This window comes from Neophocaena asiaeorientalis, unplaced genomic scaffold (assembly GCF_003031525.2).
Source record: "Neophocaena asiaeorientalis asiaeorientalis breed wild unplaced genomic scaffold, Neophocaena_asiaeorientalis_V1.1 scaffold145, whole genome shotgun sequence".
Taxonomy (NCBI): Eukaryota; Metazoa; Chordata; class Mammalia; order Artiodactyla; family Phocoenidae; genus Neophocaena; species Neophocaena asiaeorientalis.
In genome coordinates this window covers 1,869,018-1,890,748 of record NW_020172629.1, presented here as the reverse complement: position 1 = coordinate 1,890,748, position 21,731 = coordinate 1,869,018, and the positions used below count along the sequence as shown (strand labels likewise).

Here is a 21,731-nt window from a genome sequence, read left to right as displayed (position 1 = left end):
CGGCAACATTATTCTTGTGAGGTTTATCTGTTTGTTTCTTAGGCATTTGTCTTTGCAGATCACAACTGTCTTAAAGAAAGTATCTGGTGCCTGGAGGTGTTTGAATGGAGGCTGAGAAGCTAACAGAGAAAACAAGTCAAACAGCAAAAGGAAGCAAATAACCTGGTGGAGGAAGCAGAGCTCACACTCCACCTGGCTGCCCTGCGGAACCTGGTCGGGGGGCTGCTGATAACCCGGTCCCCCCATACCCAGCACTTCTGCTGTGACCTCCCAGGATGCCAGGGTCACATGAGACCAGCAGCAAGGGGGGTGATGCGTGCACTGGACGAGGCCACAGGCCACCTAGTGAGCTGGGTGATCCTGAGAGAGCCCAAGGGGAAAAGAAACTGCCCAGGGGACACTGTCTTGTGTTTCACAGACACGTCCAGACTCCCACTGTATGTAAGGATTCAACCTCACAATGACTCTATCAATGCTCTTGTATGTAGTAAACAGACTTTCCACTGAACTCTGGGCAAGTTCTCAGAACCCTCAGAAGATATTTTCAGTGTAAGTCTGACAGAACCCTTAAAAAGACTAGTTCTGCTACTCGCGAGCTGTGTGACGCAGGGCAAGTGACTGAACCTCTCTGATCCTAGAGGGTACAGATCCTTATCTGTAACACTAGTGTTATTAGGAAGCATTCTGCTACATTGTCATTTCTGAGGTTTGTTCTATTTCCCCCTTACTTTTGGTGGGGATGAAAGCCCGTCTAAGGGTCTGACCTGGGAGAAATTAACAAAATGAAGTCACTTTTCGGTTCCTTGCTCTGCAAAGCGTAAAAGTCCCAGAACTCTGTCTTTACTTTGGAAAAACTCCTTAATTTGGCTTTTTGGCTGTTACTGAGGAAGGCTGACTGGCAACCGAGGCAGGAGCTCAGAGGGAGGGTTGCTGAGCACAGCTAAGTCATCTGCATAATGATGCTGCATAAACAAGTTGTTTGCTGTTTTCTCTGGAGATGTGAAGGAGCCCAGGATATTCAGAGAAGTAAAGCGTCTGAACACAGAAGAGAAGACTGTGACCCAAGAGACAGTCCCTGCTGGGACTGCAGGGTGTTGGGTCTGAAGCAGCAGATGTGAGGTTGGCCCTTAGGTTGGAAATCCAGACCTTTATAAAAGCCCGAAACCTGCTGAGCATTAAAAAAAAAAATCCAGATGCCATATCTGGACAAAACTCTAATTAAAAAAGATACATGCGCCCCTATGTTCATAGCAGCACTATTCACAATAGCCAAGACATAGAAACAACCTACATGTCAATCGACAGATGAATGGATAAAGATGTGGTATATATACACAATAGAATATTAGCCATAAAAAAGAATGAAAAATGCCATTTGCAGCAACGTGGATGGACCTAGAGATTATCATACGATGTGAAGTCAGACAGAGAAAGACAAATACCATATGATATCACTTATATGTGGAATCTAAAATATGACAAATGAACTTATCTAGGAAACAGAAATGGACTCACGGACATAGAGAACAGACTTGTGGTTGCCAAGGGCGGGGGCACAGGGGTGGGATGGATGGGGAGTTTAGGATTAGCAGATGCAAACTATTACATATAGGATGGATAAACAACAAGATCCTACTGTACAGCACAGGGAACTATATTAAATATCCTGGGATAAACTATAATGGAAAAGAATATAAAAAAGAATGTATATATGTGTATAACTGAGTCACTTTGCTGTGTAACAGAAACTAACATAATATTGTAAATCAGCTATACTTAAAAAAAAAAATCCAGCTGTCAACATGTCTATTCCTATAAACTCCCCCTATTTCTGCTCCAATAAGATATAAGAAGAGACAAGAAAAAAGGTGAATGCCATATCAACTGCTTGTAAGCCACCAGATATCAGAAGGATCTACCCCAGCACTCAGAGTGCCTCCTCCTGGAAGACCCCCAGCTTTGCAAGGACAGCACAGGACACTGGCCATTTGGTTTGCCCAGGAGGCCCCCGAAACATTTAAACTGGGAACAGGAGATTCATGCTAACTTTGCAGGCAACTCTGATTCATGTGCCCAGCCCCTGCCGTGGGCATCTGTGCAGGGAAGTGAGGATGAGTTCACAGGTTCTGTGATGGAAGGGGCAGCAGCAAAGCAAGGCCACTGGGTTTGGGGAAGACCTCTAAGCAAGCGGCAAAAAGGAGGCACTGAAAATTCTCCGAGGCAGGGATGCCAAGGGGCCTTCAGAAGAGGGAGGGGCAACAGTCACCTCTAAGCTGCTCTACCTTCTGGGGTGTGAAAGTGTTCTCTTCCCTGACCCCCAACCCTGCCTAAAAGTCTGCCATTAAGCAGTTTTGTGTCCTTCAGTTTGGGAGAACAGAGGGAGTGAGTGTCCCTGCAGGGGACAAAGTGGAGACGAGAGAGGCTCATTGGCACGGGAGCCACAGCAGAGCACAGGACGGACAGTGAGGTGGGGGTCAGTCTGAGAAGAAGCCAGAAAACATAACAAAGTATTGAAAAGGCCACCAGACAAATGAACTCACCTGCAAAACAGAAGTAGAGGCACAGATGTAGAAAACAAGCTTATGGTCACCAGGGGGTAAGGGAGGGGAGGGACAAATTGGGAGACTGGGATTAACACATACACACTACTATATGTAAAACAGATAACTAATAAGGACCTACTGTACAGCACAGGGAACTCTACTCAATCCTCTGTAATGACCTATATGGGAAAAGAATCTAAACAAGGGTGTGTATATGTATACGTGTAACTGACTCACTTTGCTGTACACCTGAAACTAACACAACATCGTAAATCAACTATACTCCAATAAAAATTTTAAAAATAAAAAAATAATAAAAGAAAAGAAAAGGCCACCACTTTCTGTAGGACCTGGGTTCAAACAGTGCAGGTAAAGGACTTAGCACAGTTTCCGGCACATTTTGCATATAATCAATAAATGGCAAGGACAAAAATTATGAGGGGTGAACACGCCTAGTATCAGGAGCTGTCTCTAACACATCCATTAGTCTCCCTACTAAAGCAGGAAAATGGAATTGGATACATCTTTATCATTACACACGTATGTGTGATTTCTTACAATGCCAAGAGTCACCACAAATAAAGAACCTGGTTGTCCTTCAGTCAACCAGAAATTCATTTACCCAGAGTCTTTGTCCATGAATACTCGATCTGCCCGACCCCTGAGTCATTCATTCAGTCAAGTAATATTTACAGAAACTTTATCACATGCCAGACACTCTGCCCTATGAGCGAAATAGGTCACAACAACATGCTTACGGCCTTAAGAAGCTTGCTGTCAAGGGCAAGGCAGAGATGTAAACAAACACCTGAACACAAAATTAGATATGTCATGGGCACAGGGTTGATGGGTCATCAGGGATTACACTCATTTATGGAAGAGATCAAGTGATTCATTTTTTATTAAATAAGAAGGTGATCAATGTTTGAAAAGGTGTCCATGATAATTAATTAGCCTCTAGCAGGCTGATGTGGTTAAGGACTTGGTGGGATAATTTAATTGAAACAATAAATGAAAATGTCAGTGTTTGTGTGAGGGTCACTGCATTCAAGGATGCAGAGGCTCTAATTAATAGAACTTCCTGATTTGCTTTTAAGAGCATTCTAGACACAAAGGAATCTCACCCCTGGGCTCAACAGCTGCAGAAAGATTAGGACTTAGGTAACTTCACAGGCTCCCTTAATCTGGATGAAAGTAAAATAAAACAAAACTTGTGAGTCCTGGGCTGTGCACTGCGGGGGTGAAAGTACCCTTGACATTCCACTGTTGGGAGGACAACCTGCCCTGCACTCTGATCTAGTCTTGAAGGTGGATCTCCTGCAGTGACATGTGGTATCTCAGGGCACACCCTGAGTGATGTGGGGCGGGATGCTCAGGAAAAGCCCTGACCAGCCTTGAAGCCCTGGAACAGCCATAGAACATTCTGAAAACTGTCTCTCCACCTCACTGAGGATGAAACACAACATGTCAATCTCACTTGAGATCTCTTTTCTCAAGAAAAAAAGTACATGGGTGCATGTGTGAGTGTGTGTGTGTGTTTTCCTAGATCCAAAAAAAAAGCCTGTCCCTTCGGAATGCAAACAAACAAAGTTGAAATGGGATTTCACTCTTCGCTCCTGCCAAGGGTCTGCATTCAATTCAACAAAGACAGAGGTTGTATCTGAATTCCCACAGAAGCGGCACTTACCAGCTGTAAAGTGGTGAAAAGATTCAGAACACGCCTCTCTTTGCTGGGAGAGTGTTGGCCCAGCTCAGCCTGCAGAGGGGCAACTCCTCAAACCAGGAATTACTACAAGCAGCAGGGCCTGGCCCCTCAGACAGAAGACCAAAAACGGTGAGTGTGATGTTCACATAGTGTCCATGCCCCTCGGAAAGGGAAGAACCAGGCTGGCCCCGCCTCTGCCCCAGACACTCCTTTAGCTGCTGGTGAAGCAGGTCCAGCCTTGCAGAGTGGAATGTGTTGCCAAGGCTGGGGACACTAAGACGATGCTCCAGGTGATGCTCTAATGGAAGTTTTACAGAGTTCTACCATAACCTGGCGGAGCGAGCAACTACTTCTCCTTGGGAAAAGCCAGAGAGAATTTATTTTGGATCAAGCCATAAAGAGTGAATGAGAGTTTCTGAAGCACAGAATTGTTGAATAAAAGCACTCTCTCACACACACACACACACACACACACACACACACACACACACACACACACACACGGAGAACAGACAAAGGCACCAAGTTACTGAACGCAGCTGCTGTTCTCATTTGTTACACTGCTATGATTGCTTCTACTGCCCCGAGCACTAAATGATACCCTCTTTTGATTGTTTCCTGCCGGTAACTCCAACAGAAAACCTCGCAGGACAGTTAGCAGATAATCGTTTTAGCTCAGATACTGGAAATATGGGAGATGCACGAGGAAGAAGGCAGAAGGACGCAGAGGCAGCTGGGGAACCGTCTTGGTCGGCGGATACGGGAGCTGTGGTGGGGGTGGGCTTTACTGCACTAAGACAGTCCGAGGCGTAACTGGCCTCACGCCAGACGACTGGGTTTCTCTCCTCCCGAGGAAAGGGGGAAACCTCGAAAACTACAACAAAAGCGAGAGAAAGTATTCAATAAATTGGTGCTTGACCCAAACATGTACTCTGTACATGTACATTTCATCTGTTTCTCAGGGGCTTTAATAAGACACGGTGATGCTCTTCGATGTGCATTTTATGTAATGACTTCAAATGATTACTATTATTATCTCCTTCCACACACCGAGCCACGTAAGAACATTTTCACTCTTTGAAACCTGTCCTTTCTGGGCATTCCTTTTCAGTGACTGCTGGCCGATAGGTACAGGCGGTGCCGAATAACCCCCAGGGAACTTTTTGACTCTCTGCAATTCTAAGACTTAATGGTTTTCATTGAAAAAATGTGGCCTTCGAAAACAGCAGAAATACCCAAACCATTTTAATCTCGAATTCCACCTCCATCTAACCCCCTGAGCTTTAGGAGAAAAAAAAAACCACCTATCTGGTTTTTCAGAGTAACAACAGAGAAGAAGAGAAAGCAAATGTGGAAATCAAGCTGCTTTGAGCCCTGTGCACTGTCTCCGATCTTATCTTCTAAAACATATACTTTTCCAGGATCAACCAGCCACCTGTTATTTTCCTACATTCAAAGGAAGCAATTTTCTCCAATTTTACAGTCTCTCTCACATAGCGTCCGAGAGACAGAGAGGGCTCTTTGCTCACAAGTGCCTGGATTAATGGAAGTAAGCATCAGCAGACAGAGTGGAGAGATTCAGGAGCCAGAGGCCACCGTGGGCTTTCACCACGTTCCACTGAAGCTGAGGAGAGAGCAGGCTGGGAGGCCAGGCCTGGCCTGGAGCTTGCAGACAAGCTAATCCAGCCCCGGGCCTGCCTGCATCCTGAAGACACTGGGCAGGGGAAAGCGGGTCCCGGAAGGGGGCAGGTGGCCTCGCCTTGCCCAGAGCACAGGGCATGGGGCTCATCAACCCGTTGCCAAATTTCAGTCCAGGCTGACTTCCCAGGAGAGAACCTGCAAAAGCAAATACTCTTCTCGAGAACGTGTGTTGCCCAGGAGTCTCCCCAGGTGCTATGGCATCAGACCACCTGTGCAGAGTGACTGATGTCATAGATACAGAGACCATTTTTCTGTTGTTGGCAAGTGTGATGAAGGGAAAGCAAAAAGCCGTTTATATAAATATCACGCCCTCTTTCTGGAATTCGCCTTCCCCCACTATAGTCTGAAACAGGGTTAGTAAGAGGGTAGCTGCCATATAAACTAGTCTGATTAGGGGAAACAAAACCCAAACATGGGTTAGACTGTACAAGAGACTTGCAGGAAATGTGCTCCTGGCGCAGGTAGGGGTTTGCAGCCGCCGAGGGGCCACTTCTCACTGCCGTGTCCTCCGCCTGCCAACGCAAAGTCAGCCGAGCACTAGCTCTCCTGCCTCGCCCTCTCCCAGGTCTTCTCTGAGGCCACCTCCTCAGCCCACTGCCCCTCCCCCAAGTGTAAGCAGCTCCTCAGAGATGCACGCTTTCCACTGGCCGGAGTCACGCCCAGTTCTCAATACTTAAAGAACGTTCCACCGGGTGACCTTTCATCGACCTCTGTTCTGAACTCTGTATCTGATCACAGAAGCTGACTCACATCCCTGGAGCGGTGGTCCTGGTTCACCAGGCTACCATCTCCGCGGCATCCTTGCTGCACGTCTTCCCGTCCCCTCCCTTTCTACGTGGCCAGCACATCCTGTTCATTTACCGTTGTTCATGGTGCCTTTTCACATCTGTCACTTTGTTTCCACTCACAGCCAAAACTTTCAGTCTCTGAAGACTGACCAAATTAAGGCACATTTATGTACTGAGAGCCTCTGAAGACATTAAAATGATCAAGGAAATATGTTTACGATATGTGTTATAAACTTTTCCCCATATAATAAATATAGTTAGCATTGTCCCACATATTATGTTATCTAAAAGGATAAATATGAAAATGTAATGGTGGTGATTTCTAGTTGATGGAATTACAGGGGATTTATTTTCATCCTTTAAAATAGCTTTCATCTCTTTTCTCATTTACTATAGTAAATACGTAATTCAGATATAATAAAAATATTTGATACGACAGTTAAGCCTAAGCTCTCACTGTGCCATTCCACTATTCTAAAATCTTCAGTTCCAACTCAACTCCTGTTTCTTTAAATTCTATCCCTTTCTCACTGGCTACCCTCCTCTCCCAAGAACCTGCCTAACCTGGTCCCACTTTCCCCTCTGGGCTCATCGATGGCTCTTCTCTCTAGCTGGACATTGTTCACAGATAGTCCACGTGGGCTCCTGCCCCAGGGCCTCTGTGGCTGCTGTTCCAGGCGGCCTGGAACGCCCTTCCCCAGAGAGCTTATCTGCACGATTCTCACATTCAGGTCTCTGCTTAAATCAACTTCATCAGAAAGGATTTCCAACCATTCTGTGTAAAATAGCATGTCCATAAGTTTCCTTATCTTTAAAAGTGGATTGTTTTTTTTTTCCTGTGGGCGGGATAGGGGCACGCCACGTGGCTTGTGGGATCTTAGTTCCCCGACCAGGGATTGAACCCGGACCCTTGGCAGTGAAAGTGTGGAGTCCTAACCACTGGACTGCCAGGGAAGCCTCCAAAACTAGGTTAAGTAGCAAATGAGAAAATGTTCAAGAAGCGCCAACAGATGGCCACAGACCGGGTGCTTTGCTAGGTGCTGCAAACACATGGTAATTAAACAGAGGCAAATCCTATTCTTGTGGCGTATACATGGAAGGAAAGACAGGCGTTGAGTAAATAATTATATTTAATGTGTGTAATAAAAGGTAAAGTCCAGGATGCATCAGAGCCTGAATCTAGAAGAGCTAGGCAGCAGAGAAAAGGCGGCGGCGGGAGTGAGAATTATGGAGAGATCAAAGGAAAATGATAAACTGTAGGGGTGGTGCTGAGGAGGGATGAGAGTAGAATAGAGAAGAGGAGTGTTCTGGGCAGAAAGAACGTCCTGTGAGAACCACCCTGAGGGAAAAAGAAGACGGACTTCAGAAGCCATCAAAGAAGTTCAAGTCGGTCCAGAGCAAGAGAAAACTGGGGACACATGAGGGACAAGGCAGGAAAAGTAAGGGGACTGATCTCAGAGAGTCTGAGAAGCAGAGGGTGCCCAGGGCTGGGGCTGCACGCCTCTCCTGAGAGCAGTGGAAAGCCAGGGAAAGTTCTGTGACAGGAGATCGGGGGCGGGGAGATGAGTCCTGGACCCGTGAACTCGAAGTGTCCACAAGACATCCTGGTGGACATGTAAATCAGTCAGTGAGACACACACACACAACACACTCAGAAGAGCGTTTGAGCTGGAGCTGCAGAACTGAAACTCAGTGGCATATAGATAGTAACCAGAGTCATGGGACTGAATGAGTGTACAGAGGCTTGAGGATTTCAGACATCTAAAGGTGGAAACATAAAAACTCCACCCCTGTGAGTGACCCCTTCTGCTTGCACCAGAGCCATTACCTGAGGGTCCACTGAGGAGCATGGCTCCTGGTCCTGTCTGCTGCCACGCCTTTCTCCAGTCCTGTATCCTTTAGATGAACCAGCTGACAAATATGCCAATGGCAGTCAGGAGTGCCTGACTGAATCTAAGATGGGCTCTGAGTATTCTGAAGGCGGAGCTGGTAGAAGTTCTTGGTGGATTAGATATGAAGTACAAGGAAAAGAGCAAAGTAAACGATGACTTCAAGTCTTTCAGCCTGTTCTGCCAGAAGAACGAATTTCTCATCAGCCAAATTGGAAGAGGCTGTGCATAGAGCAGGTGGGTTTGGTTTTTTTCTGGGTGGGGAGGTAGGTCAAGAACTCAGATTTGGCGATACTAAAGTTAGGGTTGTAATGTCTATGAGACGCCTGAGAACTTCAGGAGAGAGGTCTGGTCTGGAGAATAAGTTAGGAGTCATTGGTAGGTGAATATTTTAAGCCATGAGACTAGATGAAAGCACAGAGGGAATGAGTGTAGATACCAAAAGGGGAGGATGAAGCCTGAGTCCCGGGGCCACCAACATCAAAAGTCGGAGAGAAGAGCGAGAACCAGCACAGGAGTCTGAGAAGGAGCTGCCCATGAGGCAGAGATAAAACCAAGAGAAGGTGATGACCTACAGGTCAAGTGAGAAAGCTGGTGCAGGTAGAGGGAGTAATCAGTGGTGTCAAATGCTGCTGCTCATCAGATTAGGATGAGGTCTGAGACGTGACCATGGAGTTGAGCAACCTGGAGGTTACTGGTGACCTTGACAAGAGGAGAGTCAGGGAGCGCTGGGGGTGAAAGCCTAACTAGAGTGGGCTTGGCAAGAACTGGAGAAGAGTAATCTGAGATGTCACAGAGAGACACCTGTTTCAGGCTGCAGAGGAGAACAAGAAATTGGGCAGTGCTCGGTGGGGAAGGTGGAGTCACGCTAAGCTTTGCGTGTGTGTTTCGGTGAGGCAAATAAGAGCGTAACTGCCTGATGATGGGAATAATCTGACACAGAGATTTAAAAAATGAACATTTAGAGAAGAAAGGAGACATTTGCTACAATTATTCCTCAGGTAAGTGAAGCAAGTTCACCTCTTATTTTTGTAGATGGAGCACAGACAGGTCCTGTGGTTACAGGCTGGGGGAGGGGCAGAGCACATGGCAGGTGCAGATGGTGGTGGGTAAGGAGATATGATGGTGAGAGTATTCTTAAGCTTTCTTCTGGTCGTTTTAAATGAGAATTAGGATGGGAAGAAGGTTGCAGAAAATTAAGGAGAGAGGAGAAGGTTTGAAATGATCCATCATCTAGGAGTTGCAAAGAGGGAACAAGACAGCCCAGGAAGACTGGTCCATGGACATAAACGGACTTACGTGTCTGGAGTAACCAGAAGACCTCATCACAGCGGCTACCTCATATCACAGAATCCCAGCACAGCACATTAAAGGATCCAAAAGGTTGAGAAGTCCAATGTGGTCACTTATAAAAGACAGAAGAATTTACTCAACTAAGCAAATATGTGGCGAGACTACACCCTGGGCAATTTCAGGAAGTGTATGCCTCTTCCTTTGTAGGAGGGAGTTCAGAGTGAGCTCCGAGTGAGTTCAGATGTTGTCAGTTCTACTGCTCTACACACCTCATCTGACTTGACCCAGGGGTTGCAACAAATATGTGAGGGAAGTCTACAAGAGCTTTCGGACGTTAGAGAATTTGAAGACTGTTAAACCAATCATTTTCAGAAAAGGTAGATCAAAAAATCGTCTCTAGTAAAAATGGGTGAGGAGAAATTTAACTCCAACCCAATCCACTTTCTCCTGATAAATAAAGCATCTTAGTTCTAGACTATTAACTCCAATATTAAACCCAAGAAACATTTGTTAACTTTAGTGGTTAATGTGCACTAAAAGAGCCAAGTCTCTTTCTCTGTGGGGAATTACCCCATTTTTCTTGATCACTTGGATATTTTGTTAGTTCAACATAGGCACCATGAGAGTAAGGGATACTAGAATAGAAAATTTAAGGAATGGCAACAATTCTGAAATACAACCTACAGCCTTGCTTAAAACACACAATGTAACCCGCGAGGTTGTGAGAGAAATTGGCTGGAGACAGGGGGCTTCGATTCTATACAATGTAGCCGTTCACAGAAACCAGAGAGACCTAGGTTCAAGTCTGAATTTTGTTACTTATTAACTGTGTGATGTTGATCAAGTCATTTAAACACCCTTGGCTCAGTTTCCTCAACCATAAAATGTGAATAATGGTAGTTGTGAGAATTAAATGATTTAATGTGTGCAAAGCACTTAGTAGAGAGCTTAAGATGTGGGAACCCCTCAGTAGTTGATGGTGATGATGATGGTGGTGATGATGATGGTGGTGATGATGGTGGTGATGGTGATGATGGTGGTGATGATGTGATGATGATGGTGGTGGTGGTGATAGTGACAGTAAGGAAGAAGGGGAGGAGGCACAGACAGAGGAGGAAGAAGAGGAGAAGAATGAGGTTGCCGTAGTGATGAGTGATGATGGTGGTAGATGGTGGTGGTGGTGGTGTGTGGTGACTCCAAGTCTACCACAGGGAAACAGTTCCAGAGGCAAAAAAAATGCTTGCATTTTGGGGGTCCATGGGCAATCTGCCTGCTACATTGTAGACACTCAATAATCACTAATTGAATGAATTAATGTTCTGATAATTTCTAAAGCTCATCTCAGCTCCACAACATTTGATAATCCTATGAATGTATAGTAGTCTTTCTGTGGATCTTCACATTTAGACTTGTAATGTAAAAAGTGAATGAATTCTTTGTGGTATTTGTAAAAATCCATTATGAAGGCACAGTTAATCACCACAGTTATTTCATCCACTTTAAGCTATTACATCTTCAGGGAGCAGGAAGCAAGGGACTGATCAGGAAGAGGAATAAGTGAAAGAAAAGTTGGAGGGGGGCAGCTAAAAGGGCAGGGGAAACAGTTATGGTCCCTCACACTCCTGACAGTGCCTGGTCTCTGGGGAGACCTGACCACCTGGCTAATTTGCAATAAAAGTTCACACTGTGCTTACATTTACAAAGGAAGAATTCACTTAAGAAAGCTCCTGCATACCAAAGTCACGTGTATTTGAAACACAGGTGGTCTTATGAATAGACTTAACCTGCTGAAACGGAGAGGCTGGGCATTTTCTGCTGGGTACAAGGCCACTTCTCAACTGCGTGTATTAACGCCCAACTCTGTGGCTATAACAAAATCTTGGCTGGCTTCCTCTGGCCAGAAAGCCAGCTCTATGCATCTGCAGTATAGATTAGCTCATGAGATACAAAAACACCTTTCAACAGTAATCAACACGGGTTCCTGCAGAAACTTAGGTGCCCCTGGGCCTCCAGATCTCTGCTTTTACACTTTTTACATTTTTTGCACAGGGAAAGCTGGTTTAGGCCAAGTCTGAGGCCATGGGCACCCTAATATAAAGATCTCCCTGTATTATTTTAGCACCTCATGGAGTCTTTGCAGGGCCCCCTCTGACCTGCTCTGAACCCTATACCTTTGAGACCAAGTTTATGCACCTTCGTTGAAACCCCTTCTCAGGACAATGAGGGCGTCACACGCTTCCTGCACCTCGCTCCCGGCTGCCTTTGCTCCTCCCCGTTTTGTGCCCAGAATGACTCTGTTCTCCTTAAGAAGAGAGCGATCACCTTTTATCCCCAAGGTCAGACCCAGCGCACGATCCATGCTTACCTCCTTTCTCCGCAATATGGGTAAATGCAACCAGGAAGCAGAGGCTGAGTCCCCCTCAATACCAAAGGTAAAATTACTTCCTCAGTCAAATAACAAAGACCTTGGCTCAATCTATGCTTTGGATTTCCATGTGCCCCCCACTGGCATTCACAATATGCTGCTCTCATTTCTCCCCAATTCCATCTTATAAAATACATTCCCTCTGAGATTCAGCTACTTCTTTAATTTTTAAATAAGTGAATCTAAGGATCAGAAATTAATACCTAAGCCATAGTGAAGGACAAAGGAGAAGCTACTGTCCTAGTGGGAGACTAAAGGCAAAAAGTCAATGCTGGTTGATTTTCAAGAGTTTGTGAAGCATAAGAAGCATTTCAGAGGAGTCTGACAGCAAGAAAACGTAATCACACGGTGTCACTCAACAAAACAGTAGTGGAAAGAGCACAAAAGGGGAAGTGAGGAGACAGGCTTCCAGCCACAGCTGTGTCACTAACTAGCTCTGTGACCTCAGAAAATTCACTTAACCTCTCTGGGCCTCATTTACTATAGAAGCCAAGATGTGAACTAGATCTCTAGCATTCCACTACAAAGGTTCTTTGACCTGAGGATTAATTTTCAAGTGCATCCCACTGAGGCTAAGACTAAATGCAAACAATATCCATGGAGATAGCAGCAGAGGTTCTAGGACCAGACTACACGAGAGGGATGCAGCAAAGCCTGCAGAAGATGGGGAGCAGTCATTTACATCTTTCCTCCCAGGACTGCACCCTGAAAACTGTTTCAGACCCAACTACAGGAAATGGACTGTTTTGAACCAAAACATGCCTTTTAAACATACTGCCTTTTTCCACCAGTCCTATTTTGCTTTATTGTTTAAAAAAATCAGCCCAAAGAAGATTTCATCCAGATTAAAGTTCAAGACGACAATTAATTTATCTGCATCGATGCACGAGGCTCCGCTGTTTCCTTCATTAGACAGCATTCTAGAAGAAACCTTTTAGTTCCTTTTGGCCCTTGTATCTAGTTGGAGTGAAAGCAAGAGGAGTACAAAAGGGAATAAAGAACATGGAGAAAGGAGGAAGGTTCAGCTGTGTCTCTCCCCGTCTTGTTGCTTAGCAACACCTCACATCTCCATCTGAGAAATTATGATTCAGGGAGGCGACACGGAGGACCCATTTCCCATGAAGAAGCAGCCTGATTTTACCAGATGTGCATTTTCTTAGACTGATAATAAGATGGTGCTCACAGCAAGAGCTCTGAGGATCCACTTCTACAGCCAGAGAGAGAAGGCGAAAGGCAAACTACGACACCCAAACTCTCAAAAAGTGGCAGGGAGTGGGAAAGTGCTTTCTCACATGTACTCAGGACTCACCACTTATCCACTTAGCCTCGGGATCATGAATTTTGAAATCTTCACTGAAGAGATCTTCCACAGTCACCTTCTTCTTTTGAGACAGACTGTTATCTTCCGCTAGAAAAGAACGAAGCAAATGGTCAAAATTTTTGTTTTTTGGTAAAAAAAAAAAAAAGAGGAGTATAAAACATTCTGATTGCCATTCAGAAATAATATATATGGTAAGACATAATTTCTATAAGTAAGTGCTGAACAAAAGAATGTTTTCTGTTTTTAGCTAAGCTATCAAAAACTATGGTAAGGGGGCTTCCCTGGTGGCACAGTGGTTGAGAGTCCGCCTGCCGATGAAGGGGACACGGGTTTGTGCCCCGGTCCGGGAGGATCCCACATGCCGCAGAGCGGCTGGGCCCGTGAGCCATGGCTGCTGGGCCTGCGTGTCCGGAGCCTGTGCTCCGCAACGGGAGAGGCCACAGCAGTGAGAGGCCCGCGTACCGCCAAAAAAAAAAAAACCTATGGTAAGGGGAATCACGGTTCAGTAAAATGGCATCATTATGCCCCCTCTGCCTGCAAAACATGAATGATCATATTTCTTAGATATGAAGGTAAATAGTTGTTTCAAAGCTGACTGATGAGCAATAAGGCGGGAATAGTCAAGAAAGGAAAGGATCTCAACTTGTTATGTAACCAGTCAGTCATTAAGCATTTATAACGCCAACTGCAGATAACATGTTGGATGCTGAAAATTCAAAGACAACTAACACATTCCTTAGGTATTTATTCTCCATGTGCCTCACTTGTTCCTGGCTGCCTTTAGGTTGGGGATTAGTTCTTCAAATAGAATCACGCCCCAAATTCTGTCTGCAAACTAATAGATTTTGCCCTCCCTTACCTGGATCACCATGCTTGGGAGTAAGCACCTGGGATAAGACTTGAACATCCATCCCAAGAGGCAATGTTTAGCTAAGGGGCCCAGCGGGGAGACTTTAGGAACCTGGCAGCTTTTATCCTGTTTCCTGAGGTTGAAGTGTCTGGGGTTTTAGATCTGCCTCAGAAGACGTTCTCTCCAGTGGCACAAAAATCCATTCATCTACTTTGAAAAGACAAAGGGCTGTCTGGGCATCTGACCTGTGAGACTAAGCAGATTAAACCCACAGAACAGGACACCAAACCACCTTCATTTCCTTTATAATAAGAAGAAACTCCTTATCTTAACCATTTCTGACGTACATCATTTACTAGAACGTTTATTTATGATCCCGCCCTCTTAAATAGAAGATGCCAGCTGTGGTACTCTTCCTGAAGATTCAGGTCCTCCTTTCTCCCGTTCTGTGTTGGGCTGCTGTGTGGGGCATCCTCAGTGCTAATCAAGGTGTGGAGGTCTGTGTGCCTCCTACGTGAGGTGGTTTCAGATCAGTATGCTTTTACATTTGGATGTTTGGTTGTTACATCTGTTTCTCGCCTCAATTTCTGGCTGTTGAGCCACCTTCACTTCTTGGGCTGTCACAATGCTTACCCTCAACAGTACCCTTTGCCTCTTTCAACTTTCTGTTTCAAAATCTGTGGCAGGTTGGGAAAACAAAAAGAATTTTTGTTACAGTACATAATGAAATAAGAATATAGAATCTCTGAATGAAATCTCCAAAGCTTCCTCTAGGGTTCTAGCATGTAGATTTTGTTCCATCTCCTATGGTTTCTTTCTTTTGGCCTCCCTGGATGTGATAGATTACTGAAATTCTCAGAAACGTTGCACACTGATTTCTTGCATATCAAGTAGGATTAATGTGTGTAAAAGTCTTTCGAAATTTACAGAATGATAAGGTTCAAGGTGGCCTTCTTGTTAGACCTGATTATATGTGGAGCTCTCCCGGGGCTGATCAAAACATGTTAAAACCAAACCAAATTCTTTCCTCTAGGACCTTCCTATCTGCAATTGAAGCAGCCCCGAAAAAAGACACACCGCTTCAAACACAATGCATTTCAGTATGGAAGGCAGACAATAAATGAAAATTTTAAAGATTACTAGACAACGGTCTAATAAAATTTATACCGTGGTCTAGTAATTAAGAAGTATACTTGCAACTAGTCAATAAGTAAGTGCACAGTGCAGTGATTACAGACAACAATACTATATTATAAACATCAAACTTGCTAAGAGACTAGATCTTAATTATTCCTACCAAAGAAAAGATAATTATGTGACCTTATAGAGGGTGCTAGCTAACCCTACGAAGGCACTCATATTATAATATATAAATCAACACGTTGTACACTTAAACTTACACAATGTTATATGTCAAATATATTTCAATTAAAATACAATAAATAAAATTTAAAAAGAACAAAGAATAAAAATTTCAGTGACACTCAAGTATATGGTCAGAAAATAATCATATTAAAACTTAAATTGTATCTAAGTAAACACCATTATTCAGGGATGATTCTAGCTCCACATTTTGGTTATCCACATGTCTAATAAGAAAAGAATGAGAGACTGTCATTTCAACAAACTTTGGGTAAACTATGAAAAGCCAATTTATTCACTTTATAAAAAATTTTCTTTTCACAAATGACTAGGAATTCATCCAGAAATATATATATTTGGGTTTTTTTTGGCTGCGCCGCGTGGCACATGGAAGACCCCTGACCAGGGATCGAATCCGTGTCCCCTGCATTGGAAGCGTGGCTTCTTAACCACTGCGCCACCAGGGAAGTCCAAAAATGTGTTTTATTTTTAAAAAAACTATTACTTCCTCTGTTTTTAAAACATACTTTAAAATCTTACACAGCTTAAGTAGGGACAGCTTGTAATGGCGGCATTATGATATACACTATACAAACTGCTCCGCCCACGCCAGGACACTTGATTGTGTCAATATCAGCTCTGCCTCCTCAAAACCATCACCACTGGCCTCTCTGGACCTTGATGGCTTGCTCACATGGCCAAGTGCTATCTGAGTTACTGACTTACAGCCTGATGAATTCCAAAAACCCTTTGAGGTGATGACAAGCACGAGTGACTGCCATGTTCAGGAGTCATGCTGAGCCCTGAAGAATCACAAATGAAACACCTTATAAGCTGACCTTAAGAATCTCACAGAGCAATGGAACCAAGGCTGAAAGAATGACCACACTGTAGCAGTGACAGGGCTGAGGGCATCAGGACCCGGCGTGCTAATATTTAAGGAGACTGCAGAATAAAAAGTAGGGGGAATTCCAGAAAGAATTCTTTGAGAAAAGAACCCCCTAGCCAAGATAAAAGAGATAAAAGAAAAACATTGAAGCTAGGAGGATTGCAAGGGCATGAAGGCATTGGTGAATGCAGTATTTTCAGGAAATTGTGAGCATGTCGACATTGGCACAGTAGAAAGTGCGAGTTGAAAATGTCTCGAGATAAAGGTAGATTCTCTCATTATATCTGATATTCTGAAATTCCATTAGAAAGTGTCTGCTTGTGGATCTTCTTTAAACAACCTGCTTCCCAGTCAGTAGTATTTTCAGTCTAAGAACTACTTTCTCTGGATCAGGAATATTACCGGTAACTGTCTCAGTCAACATTACCGCTCCATCCTTCCAGACCCCACTGGACCTGCACAGGAGCTTTTAGGTCCAGCCTCCACACTCCTAGCTTTTTCTTTCACGTCTTTGGCATTTTTATGTCTTTGGGAGCATTTGCTTGATTTCTTCAGCTCCATCTTCCACTTTATGAATTAGCATGATTTCTTCAGCTCCGTCTTCCACTTTATCTACTTGCATGTTTTCTTCAGCTCCATTTTCCACTTTATTTTTTCTCTAGTGTGTCTGTTTCATTTCACTACTGAGTTTTAAATAATTATATTTTAATTTCTAATATTCCTAATTAGCTCTTTCTCAAGATCATCGACTCTTACAGTTGCAAGCTCTTTTATCACATCGATCATTAAAAAAAAAAAAAACCCTAAAGTGTCATTTTCTGTTTTCCCTAGCTGATTTATATTTCTTTGGAGTTAAGTTCTTATATGTGTTAAGCTGGTGTGCTGCTTTTAGGGGATGGTTTCTGTGGGTCCTTTGATCTTAGTTGTGAGGTTCTCTCCTGCAAGTGTCCTGGTGGTGTGGTCACAAGAATGTCCTGGGCAGTCAGAGGGTCCATCCGGGTAATGGCTCTCACCAGGCCTGTGTGGCCATTTGGGCTGGAGCCCTTTCAGAGATTCAAGAACCTCTGAAAATAAATGCCATTTTAAGGCAGGGGCCACTTGTCCAGCCTCTGGCCTCCATAGACACCAGTCTCCTATCCCCTACTGTTGGGCCTGACTTCAGCCTCTGTTCCTTTAGCGCAGCAGGGATTTGGCCTTACTTGCTGCTGTAGGTTTTTACCTGGTCCTTCTTCTAAGAATACTTTTCTATTCTAGGTATAGGAAGAACTCCCTTTCTGGTTTTTGACTGCAGCTATGTTTTTGCTATATATCTTCTCTCATTTCTAAATGCTTGAAATGAAAAGGAAAAACTTCTGTGCTCAACCTGTCACCTTTAAATGAAAATCAATATACACATGGAGATATAAGAAGTGGCCAGTGGCTCTTAGAGTTTGGACTTTATCCTGAAGAAAATTTGGGGATGATTGAAAAGTGAAGTTTCCTTCAGTCCTGTAGTCAGATAACCACACGGCACTTGTAATTAACTTGGCACCTTGGTTAGCTCACTGGCATGCAAAGGTCTGTTATAATCTGTAGTGATGTAGTTGTTCTTTGTGTAGGTCAGTATATAATGCAAGGCTCCTTTCCATTCCTGATGCTTGTTAAATAGCTAAATAGTACAATTATTGGACAACATTCTGGAACCTCTTCTCCAGAGATTTTTAATATTAGAAACAAATCCTTTGACCCTAAAGCAGGTTAATCTGACGCATAATCCTCCCAGGTGTTTTCAATCACTGCTAGTGGTGGTGGGGGGTTAGCTACTGACAAACCCAATGTGATAACAGAGAAAACCTACCCAGATTAGTCAGAAGTCTCTTGTAAACTCTGCTTTTGTTAGAAATTGGAATAACTGACAACTCTAAAATGTTCTGCAGCCTTTGGAGGATTCTGAGAGTTATTACCTCTCGATCCTACAAGAAGGAGGACGAAGGAACACCATTTTATGGAAGGTAAACCTGAGCTCCTGAGAGGCTGAGTGGCTTCTCCAAAGATTCATGGTAAGGCAGTAAAGCTAACATTAACCACATTTGCAGAACTTAAATACTGACATTATTCACAGAATCTGGCTTGTTCACAACCTATTCCAGAACTGGGATGCTAATAAAATCACAAAATGCAGGTAATGTTAATGATGATCCTGATAAAACACTATGTCTCCAGGTAAAAAAGTTTTCTGTAAATAAAGAAAAGGTTGGAAAAAAACATTTTAAGGCATACATTTCCTTAATTAGAAAAAACTTAGCCACCAAAGCAGATTAACAAGGAACTCATACTATCAATGTAATGACTGGCACATAGCAAGTGGTCACCCTGCTACGAGTAGTTTGGCTGTACTAAGTGCTTTCAAAACTCGAAGGGGACAAGGACAGTGTGGGTGCGTCAGAAGTAGCTCCACAGAGAGACAGACCCCAACCTGAGACTCAGAGTAAAACTACTCTTACATTTAGAATAAGTCACTGGGAAACTTGCATGTTATTTCTATACAAGTTGATAATATTTGTATGTTTCCATACAAACACCTACAGAAGAACATGTGGAAATCGATTTTTCATTTTTCAGTGTTTGCACTGTTAGTTCACAAGTTCCAATGACAAAGCATTTGCTGAAAAGCAAATCACTGCAGCCTGTTCCACTGACGACTATCCTAACACAGAGAGATGCGCATTAAGAGGAAAACGCTCAGTGAAAACACAGGAAACATTTCCCTTCACTCTGCCGCATGTGAGCTGAATGAGTGCACTATGTCAGATATGGTTAGAGGCTGGGCCCAATACTTCCAGTTAGATTTCTTTTTCTTTCTTTCTTTCTTAAATAAAAGAAGTTCAGTCAATAATAATGTCTGCTATAGATACTACTCATATTTCCTTGGTAGGTAGATTCTTATCACAATGAAAGAATAAATTTAGTTACGCTACACTACCAACAGCTTAGGAACAATGACATTTAAACCAGGTAACATGCCTACAAATCATGATACGAATTTGGGAATTTTTCACCTAATCCTGAGTTAACCTGTCCAGATCATTTACCACGTGAATCCTTAGGCCAGGACTGAGAAGGAAACATCTCATACACAGACAGAAATCCTAGAGACAGTAGGAAGCAGCAGCCACTGAGTCAAGGGAGCACTCTCTCCCTTTACAAATAGTGAGATTTACTCCAAATTACAGCAAAATACAATTCTCTGGAGAAATCTCTCTGGAAAAGTCCACTCCCGAATGTAAGAAACTAAGTACCTATGGTTGGGTTAAGAACTGTATTAAAAAGAGAGCTGCCATCTGATCCAGCAATCCCACTCCTGGACATACGCCCAGATAAAACTCTAATCTGTAAAAACAGATGCACGTCAACGTTCATTGCTGCACTCTGTACAACAGCCGAGACATGGAAACAACGTAAATGTCCACCGACAGATGAATGGATAAAGACGTGGTATACATATATACAGTGGAGTACTACCCAGCCATGAAAAGAAATGAAATAATACCATTTGCAGCAACACGGATGGGACTAGAGATTATCATATTGAGTAAAGTAAGTCAGACAGAGAAAGAAAAATACCGTATGATATCACTTATATGTGGAATCTAAAAAGAATGATACAAATACTTATTTACAAAACAGAAACAGACTCACAAACATAGAGAACAGACTTGTGGTTGCCACGGGGGAAGGGAGTGAGGGAGGGATGGATTGGGAGTTTTGGATTAGCAGATGCAAACTATTATATACAGAACGGATAAACAACAAGGTGCTACTGTATAGCACAGGGAACTATCGATATATTCAATATCCTGTGATAAACCATAATGGAAAAGAAAATGAAAAAGAATGTATATATATGTAAATTGAGTCACGTTGCTGTACAGCAGAAATTAACACAACACTGTAAGTCAACTGGGCATCAATAAAATTAAAAAAAAAGAATTACATTAAACCACATTGTCAGGAGTGACGGTGGAGGAGCTACAAGAAAACCCACAGTCAAGGCTGCTTTTAGGAGGTACTTCTCTTTGACTCATCCAGACGAAGTTGATCGTGCTTTCCCTTCTGCTCCCAGGAGTCAGCATGGAACTGATTATTTCCTTTCAAGTCTACTTTCTATACTAGCTTGATTGTTCCCCTTTTCTTTTTAAGACAAAAATTGTGTCTTCCTCATCCCTGTAAGGAGCCTGGCACATACACACGTTCAGCTAATTTCTGTTAAATGAGCATTTTTAAAATCTACATCTTTGCTTTCACTTTTTGCTTATTTTTTGTAATAAAGTCTTTTCATTACTGAAATATATTATTTATGGTTATAACTCAAATTTATATCTACAAAGAGTCCCACAGATATTGATCTATCTTAAAGGCTTTTTCTTACAAGTTCACATACCTTCTGAAGCATCTAAGGAAGCTCATAGCATAATACCGAAATTAGTCATATTGTACATTTTACTCAAATGCTAGAAACCAAGTTATCAGCATTATTCAACACACCCTATAAATTAAGAAGTTCTAGATGTCGTGCTTCTTTTTAAGCTTCTCAAGCAAAAACATCAAAGATATTCATCTCTTCTTTATGCCCTTACCTTATTCTTTTAGATCTAGGAAATAGATTAAAACCTTAAAATACATTTATCTGCCTGTTTCCTTTAGTGAGCTATAACCATTGGACTTCACATAATAAAATGCACAAAGGTTGATATGTTTACCTAATCTTCTCCTTTTTTGGACATTTTTATTAAGATAAAATTTACACACTATATAATTCACCCATCAGAAGTGTACAACTCAACGGTTTCAGTATGTTCAATAGACTTGTGCAACTACCACTGTGATCTAAGTCTAGAATGTTTTCAGTATTCCCCCTTCCGAAGACTCCATAATCATTAGCAGTCACTCTCCATTCCCACCCCTTTCTTCCCAGGCCTAAGCAAT

The 21,731-nt window shown here is 43.2% G+C and overlaps 1 protein-coding gene across 1 annotated transcript in view; it reads right to left on the bottom strand.

The window, feature by feature from the left end:
* The window catches only part of DPP6 (dipeptidyl peptidase like 6), a 541,522-nt gene that overhangs the window by 354,105 nt on the left and 165,686 nt on the right, over window positions 1–21,731 (bottom strand). The window contains exon 3 of the mRNA XM_024739199.1: window positions 13,654–13,752. Within this exon, the coding sequence (XP_024594967.1) occupies window positions 13,654–13,752 (99 nt within the window). The remainder of the gene's footprint in view (window positions 1–13,653; window positions 13,753–21,731) is intronic.